General features: G+C 41.8%; 1 protein-coding gene across 1 annotated transcript in view; it reads right to left on the bottom strand.

Annotated features, from left to right (window-relative positions):
• Positions 1–18,895, bottom strand: part of EXOC2 (exocyst complex component 2) — a 124,326-nt gene that overhangs the window by 63,730 nt on the left and 41,701 nt on the right. The window contains exons 11-12 of the mRNA XM_065884586.1: positions 5,915–6,040; positions 1,159–1,283 (exon numbers count right to left, since the gene is read on the bottom strand). Coding sequence (XP_065740658.1) covers positions 1,159–1,283; positions 5,915–6,040 — 251 coding nt within the window. The remainder of the gene's footprint in view (positions 1–1,158; positions 1,284–5,914; positions 6,041–18,895) is intronic.

The following is an 18,895-nucleotide window of genomic DNA, read 5'->3' as shown; positions in this document are numbered from 1 at the left end:
CTGCTGAAATTAACGTAAGAAAAAAATACAGGGATAACTCATGCTTAAGAGATAGGTTTTTCTGCATGAAGGAGTCTGTTTTTTTGCATGCACTGTTGTTTTTCTGTTTTTCATGTACTAAGTAAATTTTATGGTTTAGATAACTAACCTTTCATTTAAACAAACATCTAGGGATCTACCACGTTCAAAGGAAGAGACGGCGGCAAACTTCTTTAATAGCCGCATGAGCACGTATCCACGGTCAAAGGAGACTGGGTGGATCCCGGAGAACCAAGACACCCACCACCTTCTGTCAAACTGCAGAGGTGTCCTTGGTGTGAAAGAGCAAAAGCGGTTTTGTGCTGGCAAGTGCACTAGCCCCAGGAAGACCCCGCCTCTCCCAGCTTCCCCAGGGCTGTGAAGAGTCTCCCCGGAGATACGAAACCAGAGCTGTCTTCTCCTGAGCCACCAGAGCTCCAGGCAAAGGGCCTCAGAGTCTATATTCTGGGACCTGGAGGCCTGTCATGGGCACTTGACGTGAGACAACTGAGTGACGAGTCCGAATCTGTGTGCTACGCACAAAAGTCAAGAGTCGTTACTTTACGCTCGTAATTTCTGTGCTCCAATTATACATGATTAGGACACTAAGTACACGTGCAACTTGTGAGGGTGTAAAGCCTTAAACAACTTCTCCAGGCTGATCACATAGGGGCCAGAAAACAGGATCTTTAAGTTCTTTCCAACTAGGAAGTTCCCTCTCACTTGAGACCCATGTGCAAGATGCAAACATTTGATCCTTGTTTTATCACCTGTTCATCATCAATTGCACGACAGTTTCATCCACCACATGGCCTGACTGGCATTATACTCAATTCAGATTCTTTTATTCTTTAAGCCACTGTTTCCCTGAGCACTCACCCCTGCCTTCTGAGAGAGACCCTCACTATTCTCCTTTACAATCAAGGACAGTGACTCCCGGAAGAGTTGAGTAACTTGTTCAAGGCCATACAGCTATTAAGTGTTAGGGCTTTACAGCATTTTCTACTAATCTTAAAACATCTGACAATACTTAGAGGCTTTGGGCTTCTGAGGCTTTAAAAAAGTCACTTCAAAATCTAAAACTTTTAAGACTAGAAATCCACGACTTAGCTACAACTATAGTCAAATCTGTACACATACCTCACTGAAAAGGCTTCCGTTAACATATGAAATCCAGAGTTTCCAGAAGTTGGGCAGCTGACTTAAAACAAGCTTGGTCAATTTTTCAACAAATGCCACCCGGTGGGGAGTTTGGTATCTCCACGCTAAAGAGGAAAAGAATAAAATACTATTAATATCCTTTGGAATCAAGACTAAAAATGCGTTTGAACATACTGCTGCTCCCCCACCTAAAAACGTGCCCCATGCTGTCCCACTTGGGCTGCAGAGCTTTAATCTGCTGATAGATCAGTATTTCCTTTTCCCACCAACTACCAACGCCTGTGGCGGCACAGTGAGCAGAGGGGCCTGCTTGCTCAGCGGGTCTGGCGGGGCAAGGGGGGAACGGAGGCAGGACAGGAGACCTTCACAGAGGAGGGGCTTCGGCTTTCCAACCCTGTTGTCTTCAGGTTGTAACTCAGTGGTGGAAACTCAGTAAGGAATCAAATTATCATAAAGGGACATATTCAAGCACAGTCATGTAATTAAAAACTCCTCCCATAACAAATACATTTAACAGAAAGTAAAAACACTGAAGCCTCTTGGATAACACATCATTTAACTCCGTTATTGTAGAAAGTCGGAAACAAGGTGTGACAGATTTCTTGGGGGAAGAATAAGTTCGAGGGAATAAAGGTGAAAGTATTAGGTCTGCGAGCACCAACCATTTCCCAATCCCCCCACCCCTTATCACCTACAGACCAACTCAACATGGACTGACACGAGCTGCTTTCCAACGGTGGCAGTAGCAGACCTGGCGTGGCCACAGCTCCGGTATCACAGGCCAAGGACAAGGCAGGAGACAGGACAAGATCTAAAACCCGAAGCTTTAGAAGACCCACCTCATAAGGGTGCAAGCAGACTCTCACACGGGATAGTCCCCAAAATTAATTTCGAAAGACTAATTTTTTGAAAATTAGTTTCAAAAGATCCATGCTCCTGCAGCCGAACTGATCTCCGGTTTGCATCCCCTGGTGGGAGAGCTCATGGGGCTCCCGAGCTCACAGATCCTCGGCCAGGTCTGTGGGGAACACGTGAAAGTGACCCAAGCTGACGAGTCCCCCTTGGTCTGAAGTTGCGACACCCAGGTGGCTCTGTGTGCGCACACGTCCTGCACACACACCACCTGCTCCCAAGAACAGTCGGCACAGAGGATGCCTCCACCCCAAGGGAAAGAGGGAACACTGCCTTCTCACCACTTAAAAAGAAATCTTTTTAAAAACCACAAAATAAACAAATAGGAAGTAAACTCAGCTTCTCTCTTGTTGAATCCACTAATTAGTAAGTATTCTGGGCTTCCCTGGTGGCGCAGTGGTTAAGAATCTGCCTGCCAGTGCAGGGGACACAGGTTTGAGCCCTGGTCTGGGAAGATCCCACATGCCGCGGAGCAACTAAGCCCGTGCACCACAGCTACTGACCCTGCGCTCTAGAGCCTGTGAGCCACAACTGCTGAGCCCGCGAGCCACAGCTACTGAATGAAGCCCATGAGCCTAGAACCCATGCTCCGCAACAAGAGAAGCCACTGCAATGAGAAGCCCGTGCACCGCAACAAAGAGTAGCCCCAGCTCGCCACAACTAGAGAAAGCTGGCGTGCAGCAATGAAGACCCAAGGCAGACAAAAACAAATAAATAAATGTATATAAAAAAAGAAAAAAAATTAACAAGTATTCTATGTGAAACGATTTTATGATGGGAAAAGTATCTGGACAAGTATAAATAAAAACAAACCAATTCCAAAAGGCTTCCAAAAAGATTCTGGATTCCACTGGCTGAATCTTTCTATAGCAGATAAACTGATAAAATGATTTTGTCTGAATTCCCCTTGGGTTGGAGCGTCCCCGCCAGAGGTGCACACTGGCTGCAGAGCCGTGTTACCGAGGGGCTGGCACTCAGGCACCAGGGCTCTCGGAAAACACACGGGCTCCTGCAGTCTCCTGCCCGGTGACAGGGAACAATTCTGAGGGTCATGTGTTTTTGATCTTTTTATCACCAGCAGATTCTTTACACCCACGTGTGTGTGTGTGTACTGAGAGCCCTTTCCCCTTGTTCCTTCTAAGCCTACTACATCCAAATTCTGATCGTTATAACTAAAAAATGATTTTGGATTTTCTTTTCTTATTGATAAATTCCCACATGCTCTATCACCGAAAGAATAACTTTAAGAGTTATCTCCTAAGACTGATGAAAAGAACTAAGGGAATATGGCAGGAGTATCTAACTTGTCTCAACAGAAGTCATAACGTAGGCTTTTTTTGATCACAAGATCAAGAACGAGCTTCCTCAACTTTACTCACAGCTATTGTTTACTGCAAGCAATCCCTCATAATGTTCCAATTTCAAGTAATAACTCTGGAGAAATTAAAGCTGACTTACTTTGCTTTCACTTCTAGCCATGCTGGAGTAACAAGGGCTGGATTTAACCTCTGGTCGTGAACAACTAGAAAACTGTGGGGCGGGGGTGGGGGTGGGGGAATATCTAAACAAGCATTTCATAGGCAGCACAAGACTGTGATCCCTAAGGGAAGGGGAAGGGAACAGGTGGGGAGCCCACAACTGCTCTGGATTTCTGCCTGCCATTTCTAGACAAGAGAGGTCAAGGGAGGAGGAACTGAAGCAAAGCTCAGTGGGCTTTCGGAGTTGGAAAGATGGAGTTCAGGGCAGCGGGGGTGAGTGGATGATACATGGAAGAGTTCTGGAAAGGAGGGAGGAACTATGTGGGAAAAAAGCTCCCAGAATCCACATAAGAGTCTTCCTAAGTCATGCTCATGTCCAGTGAACTTCACAGCCAGGCAAAGAGCAGCCACGGAGTAGTAAGGCCAAGGGTTCCCAGGAATCACACGGGGGGCGGGGGGAGAGCAGTCCTCCTGAGTGACCCCAGGCCATTCAGGAGTGGCCTCAAGTCTCCCTAGAAGGCAGGCTACTGCTCCAGCAACTAACCACAGGCCTTGGATGAATCAGACTTATTTGCAAGTAACCGGTAAAACAAAGTCGCACACTCTTTAAAGGAAGAGAACAAAACCCAGACACTCAACACTGAACATTCCCAGTGTCTGAGAAACAATGAAACATGATTAACCAGGCTAAAAGGGGAAGGAGAATCAGAACCAGAAACCAGGGAGAAAACTAGTCAAGAGTAACAGAGCCACAAATGACAGAGAGAGAATTAACCTATAAGGACAATGTTCAAGTAAAGGAAAACGTGAAATAATGAGGAAAGAAAGGGAAGATATTTAAAAGAACCAAATGGAACTTCTGGAGATGAAAACATACATGAAACTTTTGGCTTAGACGCTGAAGATAAAAGATCAGAGAAGTTGAAGCCATAACAATTAACTCTACAGTGGAGCACAGAGTGGAGAAACTGGGGTGGGGAACAGATCCTCAGTGATCTACGGGATAATCCATTGGCTTAACATACATGCAGTTGGGATTCCAGAAAAGGAAGCAGAGCAGAAAGATATCTGACAAAATGATAGCCAAAAATTTTGCAAATTTGATGGAAATTTCCAGAATTTGATAAAATTGATGCAAGAAGCTTGACAAACCCCAGGCAGGATAAATTTGAACTGTTCAAGATGATGTAATTCATTACAGTCAGCCTCAAGTATAATTTCTAACTGTTTTAAGCCTGTTAGCATGTCAGCGGGTGGTAGTGAATCACATAAGGGCAAGGAAGGGGTGTGGAAAGGGTTTTCACAGATCATGTGTCATCCTACTCATTAAAGAAAGGAAGTATTTTTTTGAAACTCAGGTGGGCTGCACTTCAGGGTCAGGCCCTGGCTATATCTGCTTAGAGGGCTACACGGTACCACAATGTACAGAATCAAACAGTTCTGCTCTTTCCGGTGTTTATTCTAGAGTTTGGTGGGCTGGGTGGAGAATGGAACAGGACAAGAAGAAGCCACACTGACAGTTACGGAATCCCTTCATTTAGTGCAAATGTAGCATTTGATTTTAGTGCTTATGATGGACATTCATTCATATTATTAATAGAACTTTAGAAAAAAAATCTCTATTCCAGTACTTAGAAGAATAATATGAAATAATTTGAAATAATCTTTAGAGGTATTTGAACTTAATAAGAAGTAAGGTATTTCTATTACCTAATTTGCATTTCTTATATCTATTATTGAGGTTGTAAGTAACCAGTGACTAACAGCATCTAATTGGTACACAAATGCATTATAACCAACATGTTTTGTATCTCATATAGGTAAACAAACAAAAGATAAATGTCAACCTCAGGAAGAAATGTAACACAGTTACAATTTGAGATGGCTTAGCGTAGAAAAAATGATTAGCAACTAATTTATGGGTAATAAACAAACAACTCTTTTCAAACCAAATTTTAAAATTCATTAAAAAAGGTGTCTACTATTTTTCTGTACTGACTACAGAGATTCACTTTCGTTGCAACCTTCATCCTAAAGACGTTCTCAGATAATTTTTTCTGTGGCATATTTTTAAAAATTCAACCACAGAAATGTGTTGAATAACACTGGCCTGTGCCCAATGAAATGACTTTCTAAAAAATCAAATGGCATTTCTTTAATGTACAATGTAAAATTCATTTTAATTATCTAAATTTAATTACTGGGTAGTTTCTTAAGTAGAAGGGATGATGGCTGGTAATACCCAGCAGCAGTAACACAGGTAATTATGGAATTTTCCAAGAGAAAAATGATGGCTATTACACGAGTACAAATTTAAAAGATACAAGTGGGAGGGAGACACTCACCGTCATCTCGACCAGGCTGAAAGCTGCTACCCCTCTTCAGAGACGCCGTCTGGCCTAGATGACCCGGCACGGAGGCACGCACGTCGCCGTCCAGGTCCAGCGTGGCGCTGTGAAGGCCCGGTGGCCCTGGAAGAGAGAGGCAGCGTTTCCATGGACTCACAGAGCTTACTAAGTGACTTAATGGACCTCTTCTCTGAGAGATTTCTTGCTCAACCATTCCATTCTTTTTTTTAAAGAAGACATCTACTAAAGTAAAACCAGAAATATTTTCTCTAAATAGCTTTTAAAAGTCGCTCCCACCATACAGATTTGGAGGATTAAATCTATTACTCTGGCTTAATACAGACATGTAACTTACATATCATTTCAGAATGAATGTTCAGCAAAACGGAGGGGAGGGGTTCCATAAACATAAAAATCAGGATGAAAAATTCTTTTTTGAAAAGCAACTTGGCACTTGGAAAGGAAGGTACAGGGTTTAGTGGAGCAGACTTAACAGCATAAATCTTTGACTTCCCCCTTAAAATTTAAATCTCCAAATACCACAACTTCTTTCTTTGCAATGTGGGATGTGATTTCTTATTTCTATTCCCACTGCCAGCCACCTAGTTGGGACCCTTTCCCCACACTGTTAATATTCTAGAAGCCTAACACTTCACTAGAGAATGTCAAGACATTCTCTTTATTGTCCTGGATTAATACCACCAAAATACTGCTATCTTGATTCTCTTCTCAGAAGTCTTCCAGAAAACCCTCAGAATTCCAACCCAAATTATCTAAGAACCAGGAAACACTTTTTCTAAGATGGTTCTCCAGAGTCACCAGGAATGGAATCCCGTGTCGCTAATCCTGTTAGTGAGAGGCTGGCATTATGGGTAGAATTCGCCTTGTCAGCCTGCAGAGGTGCTATAACCAGCACTCTGAGGTCTGCGGCTGAGCATTCAAAGACCTCCAAAACAAGCTGAATTCAATAAACATTTACAGGGTGCTTACGGTGCAGAGGACACTATGAAAATGCATCTTTCATTTTCCTGCCTCACTTCCGACCCTTTTCATCATCCTCCCCATCCTGTTAATAAACACAAGTCGCCTCCTGCTGTTCCAGCTCAAAGTGCTGTGTACTTTCCCTGCCCTCCGAATGAACACTGTCTCATTGACTCAACATTCTGCCTTCTGCTGTTCATTAACAGTTCCAATCAGAACTTCTCGGGGATAAGGATCAATATTAAGTCTCTGTCCACAGCTGGATCTTCTGCATATAATTCCTTCAACATACACTGAGTGACTGATACTAAATTATTCAATAAGAATGCTCTTTCTTTGTTTTATAACTTAACAGAATATGAAAAGCTTATAGATTTGTTTCCAAGGGCAAAAGATGAAACCCATTTATAAAATAATGATTTTATGCCAATGATAGTGTCAGTTACTCAGTAGCATCAAACAAGTCTTTACTGAGCCCTCCCATGTGCCAGGAATTGCAGGCCCCTGGGATATGGCGGTGGGTTAACAGGTAAAGGCCTGTCCTCAAGGTGTTCACATCCTGGCAGTGGAGGCAGAAAATCAAGACATAAGTGAATACAATATAAGCAAAGAGTCTGCTTTCATGGCTCCTCCCATCATGAGCCACTCAGCATGATACGGTGTGAGCTATCTCCCCGCCTCCTCACAGATTCTACCAGGCAGGTTTTACAGAAATAGAAACCAAGTCATTTGAACAGATATTTTCAGTGGAACGGCATTTTATTAAATACCCACGATGTTTCACCTACTATGCTAAATGCTTTATTTACATGCACTTCTACTTTGGAACACATTAAATCTAGGATAAGACTTGTAGAATTCAATATTTTAAAATAGCAAGAAAAATGAGAGTAAGAAAACACAAAGATGAAGAAATAATGTTTTTTATAATTGATTTTTTCTCCATCTCAAAGAGGGATTTGTGTGAAAGCTTTGAAGATTTATGACATTTTCCTCTGAAGTTTACAGAGTCACCACTGCTATTAATTGTAGAATTCAAGAAATTAATATCAATTTTCTCACATATTTTAAAAGGAAATGTAGGGACTTCCCTGGTAGCGCAGTGGTTGGGAATCTGCCTGCCAATGCAGGGGACACAAGTTCCAGCCCTGGTCTGGGAGGATCCCACATGCCACGGAGCAACTAAGCCTGTGGCCACAGCTACTGAGCCCGCATGCCACAACTACTGAAGCCCATGCACCTAGAGCCAGCGCTCCACAAGAGAAGCCCGCTCACCACAATGAAGAGGAGCCCCCACTCGCCACAACTAGAGAAAGCCCGCGCACAGCGACAAAGACCCGACGCAGCCAAAAAAAAAATAAATCAATTTATGTAAAAAAGGAAATGTAAAAAAGCCCAAACTTGGCACCACATTAAGTATTTGTATAAAATGTGTAATTTATGTAAACATGTATATTGAAAGGTGCAAGAAGAGAATGCTTTAATTCAAAACGTTATAAGTTACTACCCTTGAAGGTTTCAGGACTATAAATTTTTGATTAGAAGGAAAACCTCCTAGTTTCCTAAATACACACTGTATACCATTCCTACAAAAATATACAATGATCATTAAGTAGATCCTCAGAAAAAGTTTTTCCCCGTAACTGGTGTGTTTACAGCATCAATTTAAATGCATGATATTAAGTCCTGTATAGTTTAATTTAAATAAACTTGAATTTTGAAACTGTTAAAAGACTGATTTATTTTTCCCTTTAATGGCAGAAACTATTAAGAACATGCGTTCCTTCTATTAGAAACCGTATCATCATTTTCTACGATATCAGGAAAAGAAAGCTTACCAAGAACTAATTTCTTATCTGGAAGTGTCTGTCGAATAGCAGCAAGGACAGCACAGTAGCAGGGAGAGGACGGCCCCCAGACCCTGGGGACAGACGCGTCCGTGGGCGTGCTGGGCCGAGGGTCCAGCAGGTGGTGCCCTGCACAGCCCGGGGACCAGCCCTGCAGTGGGAGCCCGGGCCTGAGCCCAGAACTCGCTCTCCTCTAACAGACTGCTCCTTTCTCTGGTCAGAAAAAGTCTTGCAATGAGTAATCTTATGGGGAATTAGGAGGATTGTCCTTTGAGGAGAAAATTAATGAAAACATTTAAAATCTCAGTTGTCAGAAATTATTTACTATCAAGTGTCAAAAAAAAAAAAAAAACCTTGAGGATTCTGACATTCCTTTTAAACTTAAATTACATGACGATATTTATAGCCCACAAAATTATTACAAATATGAAGTGCTTCTGATGATAAACAAACATTATTATAAAAGAAAGAAAAAGATGAAAAAAAGTTTCTGTAACATAAAATCAGCAAAAGGTTTTAAAATATAAGAAATCGTTCATTTGCTCTTGACTGTTTTACCTCACAATACGATAGCAGTATCTCTTGATATGTTTAAGAGAAATGTTATATAAAATAGACTGTTATAAATGAGAGTAACTAGGAAGTTTCATAATATCATGCTCTTATTTATGTGCAGACCATACACAAATGAAAATTATGTTACTTCATATATTTTCCCTGAAAACACTAAATTATCTGCCCTGATATCCACCTAAGGATGGTGTTCAATACATATATACACAGGACTTGGGTTTTTCATTAGAAGCTCAGTTTGCACTAAGATGTTCTGCAGGTGACAGAGCCTAAAGTTTTTGTAAAATTGTGTTTGACTTTGTCTTTTTCAAACCTAAAACTGCATTAATGAGTTATGGGAGGTCATTTGTTTTCTTGAGAGTAGATTTTCTCTAGAAATGAACTGCTCCTACGATTTTATCCCTGACGGAAGTTTTTCTCAAATAGGATCACAGCCCAGCTTTCCCTCATCTGTGCTCACACTGACAACTGCTCCCTACCCCAGGGGCCCCCGCTCTGTGGCAAAAGGAGTCACAGGCGGCATATGCTTCTTCACCTGTAAAAATCAGGGCTTGAACTACACAAGCCTTAGTGTCTTTTTTAGCTCTAAAATTCTGATTCTATGATACAAAATCTGAATTTGAAACTTTGAACCACCGCTTATTCCGCTCCCTGGAATAGTTTGAGACAACTGAGGGTGATGATTAGCAGTGCTGTTTCAATGTATAAACAGTCTCTGCCTCTACACAGAGAGCACACGTGAGCGTTAAGTCGTAAAAGGAAATTTCATCAAGAAAATATGAAAGGCGACAAAAACAGTAACAGGGAAAACGTCACTAGGATTTCATACTTGTTATTGTGGACCTTACAGCTTGGCTATTTTAGAGGCACCAAGCAGAGTAACCAATAAATATCCTCAAATGACAGTGTGCTGATAAGATCAAGATTACTTGGCTGCAATCTGTCCAAGTTATCTGAAGAATAACTATGGGGAAAGACTGCTCTCCTGACAAAACTTCACACAGCAACACTTCCATCAGTACAGTATTTCCAGTCCTAAAATTCGATATGGTGTTTGTAGGGGAAAAAAAAAGGATACTAAAAAAATTCTAGAACTAAATAATCCTAGGGTATAGCTGTATCTTCTAAATTCCATGAACTAATATTTGAGTTTTTACCAATACATCAAAGAAAACATATATATCTTATCTACATATGCTTGGAAGAAGCATCTTGGAAGAAAAACTCTTTTAAACACTTAAAATTTTTTAAAAAATGACTAAGCTTCTTAATTACTGACACTTGATAGAAGAAACGTTCACATGTTGAGGTCTGGGGAAGACATTCTGGCTTATACACGCGTTAACTTGAATTTTATACTAACTGGAACAGCCTGTTTGTGGCTGTTCAATCAAACATACATTGTACGTCTGCTTTAATTATTACAGAAAAGGGCACAGTGGCCAGAAGTAAAGTATGTCCACGCTAAAAGTAAAGATGAAATGCCTGTCTCCCTGGGCCACCAATGCTGGTCCTTCTTGAATGGTGAGATTCCCTTCCCAGGTGCCAAGGCCACACTGACTCGCCATGTACATGCTGGCCTGTATCCCTGACATGTTTGATGTTCTTTGTTCTGACAAGATATAAAACTGTGCTGAAAACCATGCTTCTCTGGAACAGTTCCTCAGAGTTATCTGAGAGGCTGTCTTCTGGGCTACAGTCCTCAGTTTGGCTCAAATAAAACTCTTTTCTATCAAATAAAATTCTTTTCCCATTACAGATCGTTTATTTTCGTTGACACACTTGAGTCAACATTCTGTTTCTCCGGTTTAAATAAAGCTTCTAAAACATGCTACCAGCATTCTCAAAGGGAACTATTTTTCTAAGTGTGAGTATGCAGGAGAAATTTAACAGATTACAAATAAATATAAAATTAGAAAAATCACCTTTGGAATACTATATAAACAAAACAGAAATTTACTTTTAATAAGAGAAAAACAGAAAATCTGTCTTCAGAAGTTGCAGAAGTAACTTTCCTCAGAACACTAACAATCCCAGCTGCTTCACCAAGAGTGAAAGTGGCAGCACAGAAACCAAGTTTAAAGCGTATTACTTTTCTAAAAGAAAAACTATTTATCTTTCACAATTTGCTATGAACGAGTTGAAAGATTTGCTATTTTTTTTCCAACTATGAGATTTTTACCAGATAAAAAGGCTTCAGCTTTATGCGAACTTAAGAGATATGGCAAGATTTTCTGCAAAGCTCAAAAACTTAAGGGTTTACCTTAAAACTCTGAGTCTGACAAAAAACTGATAATGGCTTTAGGAAGATCTGTAAGAAACGCTTGTTATACCAAGGATTCCATATCACACATCAGCCAAATCCTTTCAACTCCAGCTATCTGGGTGCGCTCTCCCTTCTTTAAATGCAGTGGTCAGTATGTGTTTACCAGACTCCCTGAGATACAAAGGGCAGGAGAGGCTTTTCTGCGGAGGGGGAGGCCTGCAGATGTGGGCCAGGTGATACATCCGCCATGTGTACTCGGCCCCCGGCCTCCCGCCCAGCTTTCTCCCAGCCCACATGGTACGGGGAGCCCTGGTCTACAGCCAACTCTCCAGGTGGCCCACTTCCTCAGCCCAAAACACCTCCAAACACACTTTCCTGCGCACAGCAGGCCCCTGTCCTGAGCAGCAGCTGGACCAGCCCCTGCCACTTGTTGACCGTGCTCGGGGCCAGGAGCCTCTGCAGACACAGGCCGGCTGGACTCCTGTCAAGCACAGCACACACAAAGGTCGGTGACTGGGATGGGGTGGGTGCAGCAAGGCAGCTACCAACCTCCAGGAATGAGACTGTGTCCACAGATAAGAATGTTCTTTTTGATCTGATGCTTCTATACATACATTTAAAGTTCCTATGGGGTACTTCCTCAATTTAAAGGGGATCGTTTAATCCAAATTAAACCAAGGAAGGCGTATTTAACAGGCCGCATAACCTCACTCCACTTCTTAGGGCTGCGGGCCAAATTCTGAACTGTATTCCAACAACGTTCGGAAAAAAGCTGAAAGGAAGAGACGTATTTTAAAAGCAAGACTACAGGTGTGAACCTTGAAGAAGCACTTCTCAGCTAACATTGGCTATATAAGCAAGAACCATACATCGTAACAAGCTGGTTAGGTGAATAACCAAAACCAAATTATTTATGCTTTTATTTAAGTACGACCCTTTTCTGCAGTTATATACAGATTTAAGTAGAGAGCACCTACTTAGACTGTATAAGCAATAGAATTATTACAAAAATGACAACAGGAGACATAAAATATCTGTACCCCTGAATATTCTAAAATTACCAGGCAATGCTAGCAATTCAAGGTGTGCGGGGCATTTACTGTCAAAGCCGTTTTCTCTGAAGGCTGGAGGTGTGTCTCCCCCCAGACAGACAGTGAGCCAAGCATAAAAGACCCAGCGCTGGGACATCACGCGGAGAGGTCCTCCTGACGGAAGCCCTGCTGCCCTGTCTGACCTGACACAGACAGACGCTGCCACCAGGTGACCAGAACCGAGCACAAAACGAGGCAAGTCTCACTCCTCCGACCATACCCAACAGCTGGGGAAGCACTGGCAGGACCTGCGAATGAACGCTGTGCTATTTGAACAGTAAATCAAATGCTCAAGTGCTAGTTTACTGACTTCTAAAAAACTGTTTAAATTACTAGTATTAATTGCTAGTCCTCATTTTAATTTGGAAGCTAAATTTGTCTTTTCAAATTAGATTAAAAAACAAATTTACAATCACGTAAAATCCTGCTAAGCTGTCAGGTAATTAAAACTGCTTATGTAAACTTATACTGTTTACAAACAACAGCGACAATTTCTAACAGGATGCACTGTGAATCTAATTCATGGCACGCTGAGTATCACCTAGGTTTCTTCTCTTTCTGAGAAAAAGGACAAAAGGGAAAGGAAAACCAGACCACCACTTTGCTGGAGAGAAGATTTTTGCTATTACAGTCATAAACTGGTACTTTTCTTCTATTCCTCTCTCCTGAATCTACCTTCTTCTGTATATCCTTTATGGCTTACGAATCTCAAAGTAAGTGAATAAAATCCCACTACAAGTATTTAGAAGCACTGCCTCTTCTAAAGCCAACTGAAGCAACAGTGAGCAGGTAAAGCACAATTCACATCGGGAGGACTCAGTCACAGGGACGGGAAGGTGGAGACCAAACCAGTGTCACCTACCTGTACTTGCAGGAGCTGTGCCTTTTCTTCTTTTTAAATCAACGTCTATCATTCTGGGTTCACGTTGGTATAATAAACATTCAGGAGAGAAACTACTTTTTAAATCTCCAAAAAAGAAACTTCATAAAAGAAACTTCCTAATGTACAACCTCATGCTAACAACTTTAAAATAAAAAATTAGAAATTTTATTAGAAATCTATGTATAATCGTTTACTGTCTTTTTAAACATAGAAACATTTTTGTAGTTACGTAGACGATCTGACGAATTTGCTGCCAATTTCCTAATGGAGGCTTGCAACCTAATCTGGTGCCCAGGAGCTACCTGATGCCAAACTGTGGAAATACTAGAATTATATTTTTTTAACCCCAGTGATTAGCTACATAAAGGCCACATCTTTATTTTTTAAATATCAAGAAAAAAATCTAGTTTAGTTATACTAAATTCATGAAACTGTACCAAAATTTAAAATGCACTTTATGCATGTATTTGATGAGCTTGAATTGAAAATACAGCCTTTTTATTTCAGCAAGTCATTAATAATCTGCTCTGTTTGAAATAATTAAAAGAGTAGATAATTAGCCTCTATTCTTAACATTTTTCCTCTATAATAGATCCGTACTGTGATGGTTCAGAATAAACCTTTCAGGTGTGACGTACCTCTAAGTTTTCAAAGAGAACCTGAGCCACATGGAAATGTGTTCCCTTCTGCTGTGTGACTGTCTGAAAGAATCTATGGCTTCCATTCTAAACACGTCACTTGCCTCTGCTCTAATATGTCCTCTGGGAAGCCCTAGTGGTGCAGACAGCAGAAAGCAGAGATAACTGCTCTAGATGCTTCTCCCTGGAGTCACCACATGTAGTCAGCACATATTTTAAATGAGTTTAGAGTTAAACTCATTTTCAGAACAAAGGAAAAAACACACCTTTGAAGGCTACCTTTCAAAATCCTGTTTGAGAATGTCCGTAGGGGGTTAAACCAAAGGCTTTTCCTGACAGGAAACCTGAAGATTTAGTCTAATTTTGGCCCTATTTCACAGAAATTTTAAGAGACAAATGACACTTCTTATAAGGCAGTAAAAGTTTTGGAAGAGAAGCTGTAGAGTTGACTAGCTCAAGCTGGAAGAAAACAGACCCTTCCATAGGAGTTTATGCTTTCAAGATGAATTTTTTTTTAATGTTGATCTTTATTCTTGTTTTTTTCCTCCTATTTGTCTCCCCTTAGAAAAACAGAAAGATCACATTTGGGCTACAGAGGAGGCCGCGGAAGCGGAGTGAGGAATTCCCGGATACCTGGCAGGGTGTGTTGAGGCGTAATGCTCATCTCCTGTCTGTATCCTGGTGTGCAACATCTAGGGGCACCATCTACCAGGTTCGTATGCGTTATTATTATAAAAATTGGAATCCAGAGAAGGCTCTAATGCAGTGTTTATAAAAATATCAACCCTATGACCCACCTCTGCTGACCAATGAATGCTTCATATACAGAAGAATGTAACCTGGACAAATGTGGCCTTTTTATGTAGGACTGCTGTCTCTGAAAATCTATCACCATCTTGGCTCATGAACTTTTCTTGAAGACCACAAGACTAAATACAATTAACATTTTAACCCAAAGCACCATGTAAAGACTTAAAAAAAAAAAAAACTTGTATGTTAATTAGGTTTCTTAAATTCATGCATAAAAACCAGCTTTACTTACAAAGACACAAAGAAGTCTTTTCCTAAGATATTTACAGTCTATCTTTTTAAAATCGTATTTCACCTCACAAGACTGGGTTATCAATCAGTTACAAGCACTTCTCTGGTGTTAAAAGTCCAAGTACAGGTGTTACAAATAGAAGGACTTACGATTCATTCTTTAGATTTAGAATGCAACAAGCTTTCATTTTGAAAATAGGTGCTGGAGAAGCCCTGAATGAAAGCAATGCAGCTTCACAAAAAGGCACTGCCATCATCGTGCCATCCGTTCACCATGTGCAGAAACACGCTTGATGAAATAGTATCTTCAACCACAGAACACAGAGAGGTCTGTGGAACCACCGTGCAGGACACGGAGAAGCTGGGCTGCCCGTCACCTGGCTTCTCTGAGGCAGCTTCCTCACGTGCAAAACAGATCCAAGTCATGTACCAAACCAGACAACTTCCCAGGTTTCTTCCAGACCCAAAGTGTTGTGATTACGAGAGGATGGCCAACAGAAAGTCCAAATGATATTTAGGAGACTTGCCCTCATACTGACTGCATTTCTATTACACCTAACTAGGACGCTCATAAATATCAATTAGGAGTCTATCGGGAACAATCGGGTATAGATTACATGAAAGAAAAATTGTACTTATTCCCAGCAAACGTATAATTAAGGCCAGTATCTTACATAAACACACCCACACATGCACATGCCTATGCTGTATAATGACATTACCTGTACACGGGTAGGCAGGTGCACAGTAAAGAGCTGGCGTGTCCACTGACACGCACACTCTGATGACAACAACCAGGAAGGCATCTAGGTGCCAAGTGGCCAAAGTGGACACTATGTCACCACGGCTAATTCTTCTAGGAAACACAAGTTCTGTCTCCATCTGTGTCACTTCTCGTATCATCTGCCTTTGCACTGGCTATCGATTAAAAAGCCACATTAAGTACATAGTATCCGTGTACTTAAGAAGATACTGGAGGTATTAAACTGCTTTTGAATTTGACAATTAACTGAATACTTGATATTAAGAAACCACATTTCAGGTAATGATAATAGTATTTTAGTTACAGTTTTCACAAAGCATCTTTACCTTTGAAAATTACATACTGAAATAATTATGGATGAAATGATGTGACCTGCTTCCAAAATAATTCAGGGTGAGGGAGGCGGTGCAGATAAAACGAGACTGGCTGTGAGGGGATAACTGTCGAAACTGGGCAGGAACACGGGAGGTTGTGGTATCACCTTTGGTGCTCTTAAGTATGTTTGGAATTCTCCAAAATAAAATAATAACTCCTTCTGATGGTGAGCTCAAAAGAACACACCAACTTTCCAACTGAAAGACAGTTATCTGTTGGGACTGTCTATACTGTTCGTATTAGTCGTGTTTGCTGACAACAGGGGGGCACGGCTCAGGATGTTCCTCTGAATGTCAAGGACGATTAAATCCTAACCTATAAACGTCTGACTAATGACTTTAGGACATTTACATTGTATCGTCACAAAATCTGTGGAGTAAGCTCAAAGGGTCGTAAACTGTTATGTTTCACTTCCTCATTTTAAAGACCAACTTATGAAAATAACTTTAGGTAAACCTCATCACTAACAAAAGGATCCATGGAATGCACATTCCTCCAAGTACTTCATATGCGAGCGGCAACTTCTACAACAGGCTTGGTCAGAGTGAATAAAAAGGCAGGTCTCCAGTTACACAGAAGCTAGTGTCTTTTTTTTTCTTCCAGAAATGCTGATTTTCAGCAGTTTTGGATAAATACATATAGCAATACATAACACCAAGATGGCAGGGCAGGAATCCATTAGGTAAGGGTGTGTCTCTATTTATCTTCAAGAAAGATTCAGACCTTTAGTGATGGAATATCGGTTATTAGATCCTTCAGGTATGGGTGCGACAATAAGGCAGATGAATTTTCCTGGCACTTCTCCAATTTCAAATGGTCTATATGCTGTCTTCATAAATGACACATGCTTTCCAGAAATTCAAATATTTTCAGAACTAAATCATACAGTTGGATTGTCGCTTATAAGCCTGAGTAGGGAAAACGTTTGTCAGCCCGTGATCCTGTTTGTATCACTGTATTTACAGCCTCTTCACTGGAGAGGGGAAGGGTGGCACTTACTGAGCACCTACTGGGTCTCTGGACTACTTCTCCATGGCTCTTTCCCTGGAAAATTCACATCCCTCATTTAGGTTCAGTGGCAACAACACCTCCTCTAGGAAACTTCCTTGGGCCTCCCGCTAACGAGACTGAGGCAGACTTCTGCACTCCCCACTTCGCAATACCTTTCACAAGTACACTTATGTAATAAACAACATGTGAATTGTTTAAAGACATAGGTCTCTCTCACTAGACTACAAGCTCCAAGAGGCCAGAGACCATGTGGGTCTTGCTCATCACGGCTCTTCAGTCCCAAGAGCACATCCACCACACTGATTACCAGCCCCGGCTGCACCACAGTCTCCTGGGAGCTTTAAAAAATACTGCTGCGTGGACTCCACTGCTAGAGAGTCTAATATAATGGTCAGGAATGGGGAGGACGCTGGGAAGTGACAGTCTTTAAAAAATCCCAGGGGGTTGTGACGGGCAGCCACGTCGAGAGTCCTGCCCAACAGAGCAGACTCAGTACACGAGAACCTGAGGACCTCTAAATATCCCCCAACGACCTCAGACTGTGCATATGTTGTTTGATGTCATTTTCACTTGCTAAAACTATAAAATAATTAACGACATACTAGAAATTTAGATATGGCATCAGTGAAGAGATATTTGGGTTTTCCTAAACATCAACAATAGAAAAGAACAGACTCATAGCCGGAAAATACTCAACTCCAAGCCACCTAATTCACGACAAAACTAAACTATATATAAATAATCGTGGCCTCTCTGTGGCACCTCCTTCTGTGCCAGGACTGCTCTCATGTTACTTTACTTTCTCGTCCGGAAACCTTGTAAGAATCGCTGCGCCTTATTTATACAATCTATTTGGTGTCTCAGGCCACTGAAACTGCATTTGCCAAGGTCATCACCAGCCTCAGCACAAAATCTAAAGGACACGCCTTTATCAGACTCTTCACCTTAAAACCCTTGCTGACCCTCCTTTCCCTCTCGGCTCCCTGGCCACCCTGCAGGTTTCTCCTCCACCAGTGCTGTAAAGAGCACTCCCTAGGACTCTGTCCTACATTCCTACATTTTCTTCCTTTTTCTCCTTCTTGGGTGAATATGTCAACTCCCAGGGACCATCTACGTGCAGAGCACACCCAAACCTCTCGCTCTTTAAATTCAGTTACCTACTGGACGCCTCCACTTGTTCGTCAGACAGCCACACACCAACCGGTCCAAAGAAGAGGGAAGACCGTCTTCTCCTCCTCGCCCCAACCCCACGGCGCCCCATCCCCACCAGCTGCCAAGGTCAGACCTCTGGGCATCACCGAGCCCCTCCTACCCCACCTTCCATCACCAGGTCCTGTCGATCACAGGTTCCGGACAGCTCTTGAATCCCCTCCTCCTCCACACCCACGGCCCCCGTGCCAGCGAGATGCCTGAATCACCACAGCAGCCTCCTAACCAGCTCCACTGTCCCCGTCTCATCGGGTCTTTCCCAGGCTTCAAACCCCTGGACGAAGTCCATCCAGGCCCGGG

The sequence above is a fragment of the Phocoena phocoena genome, chromosome 10 (assembly GCF_963924675.1).
Source record: "Phocoena phocoena chromosome 10, mPhoPho1.1, whole genome shotgun sequence".
In the NCBI taxonomy this organism is placed as follows: Eukaryota; Metazoa; Chordata; class Mammalia; order Artiodactyla; family Phocoenidae; genus Phocoena; species Phocoena phocoena.
Note: the sequence above shows the minus strand (reverse complement) of the source record. Positions and strands in the feature narration are given on the sequence as shown.